At 29.1% G+C, this 12945-nt stretch overlaps 1 protein-coding gene across 1 annotated transcript; it reads left to right on the top strand.

Annotated features, from left to right (window-relative positions):
* Window positions 1–9456: 9456 nt before the first annotated feature.
* Window positions 9457–12728, top strand: LOC120155748 (protein ABHD11-like). The gene is made up of 4 exons (XM_039167227.1): window positions 9457–10059; window positions 10468–10557; window positions 12281–12348; window positions 12593–12728. The coding sequence occupies exons 1-4, from the start codon at window positions 9457–9459 to the stop codon at window positions 12726–12728; spliced, it is 897 nt and encodes a 298-aa protein (XP_039023158.1).
* The last annotated feature ends 217 nt before the right edge of the window (window positions 12729–12945 follow it).

Here is a 12945-nt window from a genome sequence, read left to right as displayed (position 1 = left end):
TGGTGTTGAAAGCTTGGGTGTTATATAAGCTTAAAAAAAGCTTGTATAGGATTAAAACAACAATAGGAGTGAATTAGAAATAAATTTGTAAAATGGGTTTTGAAATGAATTGTTGATATGGTGTAGTTTTGGGAGTATTATTGATAAATTTGACTTGTAAAGGATCTAACCTAAGAATTAGGAGGATTCAAAATGATTAAGAACTTGTTTGAAATCATGGAATGATTTTGAGATGTACGAGTTTTAGTTAGATTTAGTATATTTAGGAGTAGTAAATAGAGACAAAGTTGGGTTTGATGAATGAAGTTGAGTTTAAATGTATAGAAAGGGGTAAAAGTAGGAGATTAGTTAAGTTTTTGGTTAAATTTCGAAGTGGAATTGGTAAATTATGGGAAAAGGTATCGGTACTAGAAGAATAGTACCAATACTTCAAAGCTTAACCAACTGAAATTCGAGCATTAGTATCGGTAATGATTGAGGGAGGTACCGATACTGAAAGGGGTTATCGATACCAAGAGTAATGTATCGATATCATTTTCAAGTTGAAATTCCATAATATTGGAATGGTATCGGTACCAAGGTGGGTATCGATACTATTGAGGGGAAGTATTGGTACCGTTGAGGAAGTGTCGATACTAATGCTCTTGACATGATAAAATAAATGTATTTTTCATCTTTAAGTGTTTTGATTGGTTATAAGCGATATTCATTCTCGATTGTTCTTGTGTAGACATTGGTCAAAGTCAAATTTCGGATACTTCGACATTGTAGATTATCGATCAAAAACGTTAAAGACTTTGTTAGGACTTCAGGGAGGGAAAGGTGAGTGCAACTTCTTGGTTTTGTAGTAGAATCGAGGAAGGCTTGCGATAAGCCAACCTTAGTGTTTTCGATCGAAACCTTTCAATTTCTTTTATGTTATATCTTTATAATGTTTTATTCAATTTCTATTGTTTAAGCTATGATTGATGATTATGTGTATATGATTATGGAAACAATACATGTGAACATGTGTATAAGAAAATACTCAATGTGAAAGTGCCTATGTGAATAAGATATACTTCGAATAATGAATGACAATTAATTATGTGGTTAAAAGCCCAAGGTGTATGTATAAGGATTAGAGGTATAGTTGGCATGCCAAGAGTCAAGGGTTCTATGTGGTCTTTCGGGACAAACCTATGCCTTCAGGAATATTATGTGGTACTTCGGTGCAAATTATACTAGCTGTGGTGACAGCATTAGTGCACAACCTCAATGTTCTCAAATACCTAAAGTTCTCAGTATTATACGTTGGGCATTGAAAACAAAGTGTATAAAACGAATAATGTATAACACCATACATTCTTGTTATGGAAAATCATTTGAGTTCCTTATGAAATGGTTATGTGATTTCCTCACGCATAGGTTTGAAGAAATCTAAAGATTGAAGTTGTTGAGGATAGCGTACTCCTGTGAAGATCGGATCAAGACAAATTAAATGTAGGTTTTTCTAAATTGTAAATTGTTGGCATGTACTATTTAATTTGAGATGCTCTGATCTATTTTTGTAAGCTCATGTTTTTGTGTTTATGTAAATTATTAAAATTTATTTAAGTATGAATATAGGTTTTATTAAATACTTTACGTTAAAGAGTTTCATTTCTTTTATTATGAATAAAAGTTTTAATTGTGCTCATTTGTTAATAAAATATGATTTGAAAAGTCAATGTGACACCTCGGATTCGTATTCGGGTCGAGTACGGGTTAGAGATGTTGCATATGCATTAAAAAATCGATTGATACCATCATACACGAAGTATGTCAAAATGCACCTATGACTCTCAATGCACATACAATGGACTCTTAAGTCAATTTCACATATTTAAACATTTATTTCTGCAATATCGATAACCACTGAACAACATCAACGTTCATCTATTTATTTTAGAGCAGTTCATACTGTAAATTTTATTCGTAATATCATTCCCATAAACATTATGAAAACATATCAAAGTACTGTAAAACATGCTTTATCAAAACATTCGAGGTTGATGCGTCGCAAGTCTCCCTCATTTTGTAGAAGTACAATAAATGCACTCACCTGATATGCCTCACTAGTATGTTGTAATGATGTCCAACTATTCGGAAATTTATCCTTTCCCTTTTTCTTGCTTGACTCTAGAGCTTGGTTACGATCTACACAAGCATCCATTAATTACACATACCATACAAATGTTAGTATACTTTCTAACATTTATACTTTTAATAATACTCAAAAGTACCATTATTTTCAATTTCTATTAAAATTCATCCTATCTAAATATTCCAGGCTCAATAGTATCGGTACCCCTTCTATGGTATCGATACTTCTATATTATGGTACCGATACTACCTTCAGTATCGATACCATTTTTTTATTCTGGAATCCATAGTATCGATATCTTCATCTTAGTATTGATACCCACAACATTATTAATACAATTGCATCAGTATCGATAATGTTCATCATATTTCCTCAAATTTAAACCTATAGTATCGGTATTGTTCTTCCAGTACCGATACCCTTACCCAGATTTTTTATTTTTCATTTTGATTTTTTACCTAAATTTCGTTTAATTCTCTTACTTTTACCTCCAACAATACCATTAAACTCATCATCACTAAACCCAACTAACTTTCCTTTATTAATCTTCTTATAACATCTAAAATCTCTAAAGAACACTCCAAACCAAGAATCACACTACTTTTCATACATGTTTATAATCACATCCAAGGCTTCTAATCTCTCATTTACTTCTTTGACAAGTCAAATTTACTTATAAACCTCAATAAAAACTTATATTTCATTATATCACTCAAAAACTCATTTTCTTAAATCTCAAATAATTCACTAATCACTTAGTTTTAACCATCCTTTAACTTTCCTAAAGCCTCTATATCACTTAAGGTTTCACAACTAACCTATAAACTAAAGGAAAAACCAAACATACAAAAAATAAAAAATTTTCAGAAAATTAACAATAGTTTTAGCAGTATTATTTCGGATAGCCTTACCTTCTACCCATTTAGATATATAATCTACAACAAGAATTATGTAAGTGTTTCCAAATGAATAAATAAAAGGACCCATGTAGTCGATCTCATAGACAAAAAAATCTCACATATCTGAATTGGATTGAGAGACATTTTGTTTAGATTTCTTGTACGTTGACATTTTTCACAAGTTTTACAAAACAAATAAGAATCTCGAAAGATGTTAGGCAAAAAAACCGCACTCAAGAATTTTATGAGTTGTACGTTTTGGTCCAAAATGTTCACCATGAGAGTAAGAATGAAAAAAATTTAAAATTGAATTTACCTTATCTTCTGCGACACATCACCAAATTACCTAATACGAGCAATGCTTCCAAAGGTAAGGATTATCCCAAATATAGTTTCGGGGTTCTCACTTTATCTGGTTAATTTTAGCTCTTGAAAAATCTAATGGTAACTTACTTGTGGCCAAATAATTGACAATATCCATAAACCAACGGTTTTGTTCTGCGCCACCATTAGGCACTCCTCAAGGAATTATTCTCAAAGTGGTGGAACGAATATGGAGAGGGGAATTCAAATCAAATGATCAACTACCATATTTTCACATCCTTTTTTATCTTTAATCTCTAAATTGAATTCTTGTAAAAGCTTGATCCATCAGATAAGTCTTGGTTTTGCCTTCTTTTTGCTCATCAAATATCTCAAAGCTACATGGCCATAAAAACAATAATTTTAGTGCCAAGCAGATAAGATCTAAATTTTTCTAAAGCAAAAATTATAGCAAATAATTCTTTTATTATTTGTAGTGGAGTAATTTTTCTGAGGCAAATCCAAGGTTCGAGATGCATAGGCTAAGACATGTGGCTCTTTGCCAATTTTCTAACAGAGAACAACTTCTACACTTGTATCCAATGTGTCACACATAAGTTCAAAAGGATAGTTACAATTTGGCGATTGAACAATAGGAAGTGATATAATTTTTTTTTCAAAGTATCAAATGACTCCTTGCCCTCTGGATTGAAATCAAATGTTTGATCCTTCTTAAGCAAATTGCATAACAGTTATGTTATCTTTGAAAAATCTTTAATAAACATGTGGTAAAATCCTACATGACCAAGAAATGAACGAATTTCCCTTACAGTTGTGGGTTAAAGAAGTAAGCGTATAATATCTATTTTTTGCTTTATCAATTGCAATTCCATTTGAAGAAACAATATGACCTAGAATTAACCTCTTATCAACCATAAAATGAAATTTTTCATAATTCAATACGAGTTTGAATTATAGGCAACGTCTAAGTACATTGGTCAAATTTAAAATACATTCATCAAATAAATTACCGCCAGTCGTCGTCTTCCTCCATGGCTTTTCCTTCGACAACATTTTAACATGGTATTTTCAGGCATTAACCTTAGCCAAAGATTAATCTGTTTATGTCCCGAATTTCATCTTCTTCGACGATTCTAGCACCGACAGGATTGAGAGATCGATGGAGTTTCAGGTCGAGCGCATAGCTAAAGGGTTGAAGAAACTAGGTGTCGAAAAATATATCTTGGTATATTTTAGTTACGGAGGAATGGTTGGTTTTAAGATGGATGAGGTTTACCCTCAGTTGGTCGGGTATATGGTTGTGAGCTGCTCGGTTATTGCCTTGACTGAGTCGATCAGCAAAGCCCGACTCGATCATCTAGGGCTCAAAAACTAGGAAATTATTTTCTTTCTGACTTAGTCAGTCAAGGGTGTTGAAACTCTATTTCAAGTCGCTTTGGAGAGTTTTCCAAAGTTGCCGAATTGGATTTATAAAGAAATTTTGGAGGTAATTAATTTTGGGATAACTACAGGTTTAGTACATAAACTATTACTATTGTTCTGTTTTGGTACCTAAACTTTATTTTTCTTTCAAAATCATGCCTAACGTTTAGTTTATGTTCCATTTTGGTATTCCACTATTAAAAACTTAACGATGATATTGACGTGTAACCATAAGGTAATCACATGTCATCATTGAAAAAATAATATCACATCAGTAGTCATGTTAATTTTTTAACAGTGAATATCAAATTGAAACCTAATCTAAACGTTTGGTATGGTTTAAAAAAATTCATGTATCAAAATTTAAAAAAAGTAATACTTTAGGTACTAAACATATAGTTTATCCTTTATTTTTGTAAAACTAGATTTAAAAGAAAATTATAATTATAATTATAATTATAATTATTATTTATTTTTTTGATTTTTGATTTTTTTGATTTTTGATTTTTTTTTATTTTTTATTTTTTATTTTAAAATTATGACAGAATATGTATTAGAAAGAAAGAAGAAACAGGAACTCCTACAAGCTTTGGTCATCAGCGACGAAGAATTTGCTCTCCATAGTTACCATCAGGTAATTTAAAAAAAAGAAAAGTGTTATATTTAAAAATGGATAAAGTTATTATTTAGACTAAATTATGTATTTTACTATTCAACTACCACTTTGGTTCTATTTTGGTCATTTAAATATTTTCTTTCAAAATCATCACTAATTTTACGTTTTGGTTTGTTTTAGTCATCCACCGTTAAAAAATAATAGAACTATTAACGTAGTATTTTTAATTTTTTTAATGATGATGTGACATCACCTTATGGTGATACATCAGCATTACCATTAATTTGTTAATCACATATAGTTAAAATGAAACCAAAACTAAACGTTGAGTATAATTTTGAAAAAAATAATTAATTGACCAAAATGGAAATAAAAGTGATAATTGAGTATTAAACATATAATTTATTTAAGAAAATATTATATTAAAAAACATATAAAATTATAATTTAACTGAAGATTTGTTAAATAATTTAAATGTTTAAGAAAGTGTTATATTTTTGTATATAATAAAGTAGTGGATAGCATTTACAAATGTCATATCTTTAAAGATTATCTATAGGTAGGGGTGTTCACGGTCGGTTTGGATTGGTTTTTGGCTAAAAATTCATCCGATCCGAAAGTATAAATGTTTGCGGTTTGGATCGATTTGGATGTTTCTAAAAAATATGATCTGATCCAGTCCAATTAAGTGTGGCTTGATTCGATTTGGATTTGTGCGGTTTTTGGATTCTAATTTTTCAAAATAATTCTTGATTTTTTTTCATAAAAAAACAGCATATGTATAACAAAAGCAAAGAGAATATATATTTTAACAAATGCAAGCTTGTGAAGCTTACAAAGAGAATACATATTTTAACAAATCAAGAAACGAATCAGTTTCTCGTCAGTAAGTCACCCATAAAAGTAAAACGACACATTTTCTAAGTTTTGCCTGATAATTTTCTCTCTACCTCATAACTGAGGAAATACCAAAAGACTATATTATCTTTCTTTTCTATTATCATTTATTGCACCATTTTTTTTTCATTGGCATTGATGACTAGAATCTGGAGCAAAATTATTGTGTGCGTGTAGGAAAGCTGAATATGTATATGTATCTGGGTTTTATGAGATTTTGTGGGGCTTTTGATGGGTTTGTTTCAAGCTAGCTTGTAAATTCAATATTCTATTTCATCGATTCGGTTTGGTTTGGAATCGATTCTAGATTTTCAAATCGAACCGAACCGATCGGTTTTTTTAGAAAAACCAAAAACACTAAATTGGTTTCAGTTTTTTCGGTTATCGGTTTTTTGGATCGGATTTCTATTATTTTTTTTGATCGAATTGGATCTGAACACCCTATAGTTAATTGACACAAACTAAAAGGAAATAAAAGAGTTATTTGAAAATCAACGTATCTAAAGTGGTTGTGATAAATAAATGTTATATTTTTTATTATTTATATGCGTATTATTTTATAAATCATTAAATTAAATTAGATGATGGATATGTCTTAAAAGAAAACATAATTATTATAATTTAGTTTAGACACTATATCAACAAATTATAATTTAAGATCAATTATTCATTTAAAAATTAATTAATGCTATATAGTTTCATTGTTAAAAATATTGTCTTATCTGATATTAAATTTTAAGTTTGATATTAGATTTTTATTTTTAAAAAATCGAGAAAATGGTATTATTAGAAAAAAAACATCCTATGCTTTTATAAACATAACACTATTTCTTATTTTTCATTTGTGTGTTATTAAACTATTTTTTCATTGCGTGTGAATGTGATTGTGATAAATTTATATTAGATAATCAATGTGTCTAAGTGGTTGTGATAAATAAATGAAATATTTTTTTTATTTATATGTGTATTATTTTATAAATCATTAAATTAAATTAGATGATGGATATGTCTTAAAAGAAAACATAATTATTATAATTTAGTTCAGACACTATATCAACAAATTATAATTTAAGACCAACTATTCATTTAAAAATTAATTAATAATATATAGTTTTTTTATACACATTAATAATAATATATAGTTTCAGTGTTAAAAATATAGTCTTATCTGATATTAAATTTTAAGTTTGATATTAGATTTTTTATTTTTAAAAAATCGATAAAATGGTATTATTAGAAAACACATCCTATGATTTTATAAACATAACACTCAATTTCTTATTTTTCATTTGTGTATTATTAAACTATTTTTTTCATTGAGTGTGAATGTGATTGTGATAAATGTATATTAGATAATCAATGTGTCTAAGTGGTTGTGATAAATAAATGATATATTTTTTATTTAGAGACAATAACCTCAGTGACCAAAAATCCTAGATAATATACGATTTTGACCAACTTTTTTTGGATTTGCGAAAATGACCAACAAAATCGCAATGCGATCTCTAATTCGCATTGCGATCTCCACTATCGCAAATTCGCGTTGCGATAGTTGAAAATCGCGTTGCGCTTTTCCACTTCGCGTTGCGATAGTTGAAAATCGCGTTGCGATTTTCCATTTCGCGTTGCGATAGTCTACAGTTGTCGTTGCGATAGTCTACAGTTGTCGTTGCGATTTTCCAAATTCGTTGCAAAAATTCGTTGTGATAGTTAAAAAAAAGATTTTGTTTCTTAAAAATTTTCTCTAAAAAGATAGTATCCGCGCGGACGTGTCGAAGACACGTATTACCACGACCACGACCACGACCACGACCCGACCCTAGACGAGATGAGACGGCGGCAGCGGCGCGCGAGAGTCCCCTTTGTTCTCTATCACTCAACAAGGAAGTGGGAAAGCCAAGCCTTAAATACCATTCCCAATAGTGTTTCCAATACTATGTGGGATTGAGCATTACCAACACTTGTTTCCAATACAATGTGATTATTCAGGAAACAATTAACAATCATGCACTTTAAAACAACTGAATCAGCAACCAATTGCATTAGTATTATACGATTAAATATGTCATAATTAAAAGTCAATCTACAATCAATCGCGATTATTGCAATTTTAAGCAAAACATTAAAAAATAATATCACTATTTAAGGCTCAATCCCACATAGTATTGGGAACAAGTGTTGGTAATGCTCAAATCCCACATAGTATTGGAAACACTATTGGGAATGGTATTTAAGGCTTGACTTTCTCACTTTCTTGTTGAGTGATAAAGAACAAGGGGGACTCTCGCGCGCCGCCGCCGTAGTCCGTCTCGTCTCGTCTCGTGGTCGTGGTCGTGGTCGTGGTAATACGTGTCTTCGACACGTCCGCGCGGATACTATTTTTTTAGAGAAAATTCTTAAGAAACAAAATCTTTTTTTTAACTATCACAACGAATTTTCGCAACGAATTTGGAAAATCGCAACGACAACTGTAGACTATCGCAACGCGAAATGGAAAATCGCAACGCGATTTTCAACTATCGCAACGCGAATTTGCGATAGTGGAGATCGCAATGCGAATTAGAGATCACATTGCAATTTTGTTGGTCATTTTCGCAAATCCAAAAAAAGTTGGTCAAAATCGTATATTATCTGAGATTTTTGGTCACTGAGGTTATTTTCTCTTTTATTTATATGTGTATTATTTTATAAATCATTAAATTAAATTAGATGATGGATATGTCTTAAAAGAAAACATAATTATTATAATTTAGTTCAGACACTATATCAACAAATTATAATTTAAGATCAATTATTCATTTAAAAATTAATTAATACTATATAGTTTCATTGTTAAAAATATAGTCTTATATGATATTAAATTTTAAGTTTGATATTAGATTTTTTATTTTTAAAAAATCGATAAAATGGTATTATTAGAAAAAACATCCTATGATTTTATAAACATCCTATGATTTTATATACATAACACTCTATTTCTTATTTTTCGTTTGTGTATTATTAAACTATTTTTTCATTGCGTGTGAATGTGATCGTGATAAATGTATATTATATATTGTTTATGTTTATACGTATTATATATGTTTACAAATAGATAATAAATGTGGTACAACATTCTATATAGACCTTAATCTCTCTATTGAGCCAAGAGAAAAGAAAAAGTTTACAACACAATGAGCTTCATCAATATATACAAGTTTTTTCTGCATTATGTATTGAAGCTAGCTGGGATAAGGCCTCAAAAGATAGAGATAGAGTCGGGAACGATTCTCAATATTTGGGTCCCAACCGAAACAACCCAAAAGCCTGCCGTCGTCTTCCTCCATGGATTTGCCCTCGACGGCATCTTAACATGGCATTTTCAGGCATTAGCTTTAGCCAAAGATTACTCTGTTTATGTCCCAGATTTCGTCTTCTTCGGCGATTCCAGCACCGACAGGACCTTGAGATCGGTGGAGTTTCAGGCCGAGTGCATTGCTAAAGGGTTGAAGAAACTAGGTGTCGAAAAATGTATCTTGGTCGGTTTTAGTTATGGAGGAATAGTTGGTTTTAAGATAGCTGAGGTTTACCCTGAGTTGGTCGAGTCCATGGTGGTCAGCTGCTCGGTTATTGCTTTGACTGAGTCGATCAGCAAAGCCCGACTCGATCATTTAGGGTTCAAAAGATGGGCAGATTATTTGCTTCCTGACTCAGTCGAGGGTGTTGAAACTCTCCTTCAACTTGCTTCAGAGAGTTTTCCAAAGTTGCCGAATTGGATTTACAAAGAAATTTTGGAGGTAATTAATTTTAGGATAAACTACAGGTTTAGTACATAAATTGTTACTGATGTTCTGTTTTGGTAACAAAACTTTATTTTTTTTCAAAATTTTACCTAAGTTTTAGTTTATGTTTCATTTTGGTATTCCGTTGTTAAAAACTTAACTGTAGTGTTGACATGTCACCATAAGATAACCTCATGTCATCATTGAAAAAAATAAAAAAAATGTCACGTCAACATCTTGTTAATTTTTTAACAACGATTACCAAATTGAATTATAAACGAAACGTTATGTATGATTTTGAAAAAAATAAAATTTGGATACCAAAATGAAACAAAAGTAATACTTTAGATACTAAACGTATAATTTAACCTTTAGTTTTGTAAAATCAAATTATTTCATTTTTTTATTTTAAAACTATGACAGGGAATTTGTACTTTTAGAAAGGAGAAAGTGGAACTCCTACAAGCTTTGGTCATCAGCGACGAAGAATTTACTCTCCCTAGTTTCCATCAGGTATTTTTTAAAGTATTATATTTAAAATAGATAAAGTTATTATTTAGACTAAATTATGTATTTAGTTATCTTGCTATCACTTAGGTTATGTTTTGGTGATTTAAATATATATTTTTTAAAATCATCACTAACGTAATGTTTTAGTTCTATTATAGTCATCCGCTATTAAAAATTAATAGAACTATTGACATAATATTTTTAATTTTTTCAATGATGATATAACATTACCTTATGGTGACACATCAACATCAACATTAATTTTTTAACCAGACGATGCTAAAATAAAATTGAAACTAAACGTTAGGTATAATTTTTTTAAAAAACAGTTAACTAACTAAAATGAAACAAAAGTGATAACTGTGTACTAAACGTATAATTTACCCAAGGAAATATTATATTTTAAAATAGATAAAGTTATTATTTAACTGAAGATTTGTTAAATAATTTAAATGTTTAAGAAGTCAACGATATTGGTATTATATTTTGTATATAATTAAGTAGTAGATAGCTTTTAGAAATGTCATATCTTTAAAGATTATCTAAGTCAATTGACACAAACTACAAGGCAATAAAAGAGTTATTTAATAATCAACATGTCTATAGTGGTTGTGATAAATAAATGTTATATATTGATTATGTGTATATTTATTATTTTATAATTCATTAAATTTAATTAGATAATGGATATGTCTTAAAAGAAAACATAATTAAATGGCAAAGCAATTGAATTTTGTTATAATTTAGTTCAGACATTATATAAAAAAATTATAATTTCAGATCAATTATTCATTTAAAAATTTATTAAAACTATATAGTTTCATTGTTATAAATATAGTCTTATATAATATTAGATTTTAAGTTTGATCTCGAATAGTTTTTTAATCGATAATATGGTATTATTAGAAAAATATCTTATTACTTTATAATTTGTTTTATATAATTTTTTTATTTTTTATAACTAAAAAAGGGTAGAATTTGAATCCTATAAAATTTTAATGATGTTACTTTACTACTAGAATAATATGGGCTACCTTTTTTACACACGTAGTGCACGTACACACGTATGCACGTGGGCGCACACATATATAAATATAATCTTGATACATTAGTTTCACATGGATATAGGGTTAGAATTTATTAATACAATCTAAAACTCTTTAGTTTTACGCATATTTAGAACTATTGGATGAGTAAAAGTAGATGACTGATATTAACTCTTTGTTTAAGATCTACTTACATAATGTAAAACTCTTTAGTTTTACACAAATTTAGAACCATTAGATGAGTGAAAATAGATGGCTGAGATTAACTCCTTGTTTTTTTTTCGAGTGAATATTTTCTCATTTCTTAGTGTTAATCTCATCCATCTATTTTCACTCATCCAATAGTTATAAATCTGTGTAAAACTAAAGAGTTTTACATTGTATAAGTAAATTTTAACCGATATATATATATATATATATATATTATTTCCTACTGTGTTTAAATTATTTTCTCATGTTAAGTACTATTTTTCTTATATTTTATATAATTTATCATAAAATTTATAATAGTTAAATTTTAACTTTAAATTCATTTACTTAAAAATTAAATTATAAGATCAAAAATACATCAATATAATTAACAAATATATATAATTTTAAAAATTTTAATTTAATTTCCGTAAAGATAGTTAAAATTAAAAGGAGTCGCTTAATATTTCAACAATGGTAAATTATTGCAGAAGATATATCTTTTGTGGGGGAGGAATGATCGGATTTTTGACTTGGATACTGCCATCTGCGTAAAAGAGTATGTTTACTGTTCATTTGTTATAATGTAAATTTTTTTTAACGTTTATTTAAATAATTATTTTAGTTATTACTATTTTGGAAAAAAAATTCACTTTTAACATTTTAATTTTAATTCAAATATTTTTTTTCGGAATAAAATTTTAATTTAATTAAATCTTATTATTAACATTTGATTTTTTTTCATTGTTCTTGTCATTTTTGTCGATGTTAATTAACTGATTTGAAATAATTATATGTGGCAGGCAAATTGGAGAAAAAGCGAGTGTAGAATACATAGAAAAAACAGGTCATCTAGTTCATCTAGAACGCCCATTCACGTATAACATATGCCTTAAGAAAATTATGGCTTCTCTATCATCTTCAAAAGCAAATGTATAGTCATGTCATGCCCGATTTCTATAAGCATTCCGATTACATCCAATAATAACATGCAGATCAGCCGCTTACCCCTTTCTTCTATGAACTTAGGCCGCTTCCCCTCTTATTTTTTTTTTATAAGCGGTGACACTAACTTTAGTGTTGATTGTCCACCGCTAACATTCATTGTTTTTCTTTTATTTTCTTGTATTGCATCTTTATTTTTCTTTATGACAAT

The sequence above is a fragment of the Hibiscus syriacus genome, unplaced genomic scaffold (genome assembly GCF_006381635.1).
Source record: "Hibiscus syriacus cultivar Baekdansim isolate YM2019G1 unplaced genomic scaffold, ASM638163v2 tig00111207_pilon, whole genome shotgun sequence".
NCBI classification, from domain to species: domain Eukaryota; kingdom Viridiplantae; phylum Streptophyta; class Magnoliopsida; order Malvales; family Malvaceae; genus Hibiscus; species Hibiscus syriacus.
This window is presented reverse-complemented; position numbering and strand designations above follow the sequence as displayed.

What these genes read in the sequence shown, in the direction of transcription:
- LOC120155748 (XM_039167227.1), top strand. Translation starts at nt 9,457, where the DNA reads ATGAGCTTCATCAATATATACAAGTTTTTTCTGCATTATGTATTGAAG. An exon ending in CTCTCCCTAGTTTCCATCAG is followed by an intron (nt 10,558 to 12,280) that starts GTATTTTTTAAA and finishes AAATTATTGCAG; the next exon opens with AAGATATATCTTTTGTGGGG. An exon ending in ACTGCCATCTGCGTAAAAGA is followed by an intron (nt 12,349 to 12,592) that starts GTATGTTTACTG and finishes TATATGTGGCAG; the next exon opens with GCAAATTGGAGAAAAAGCGA.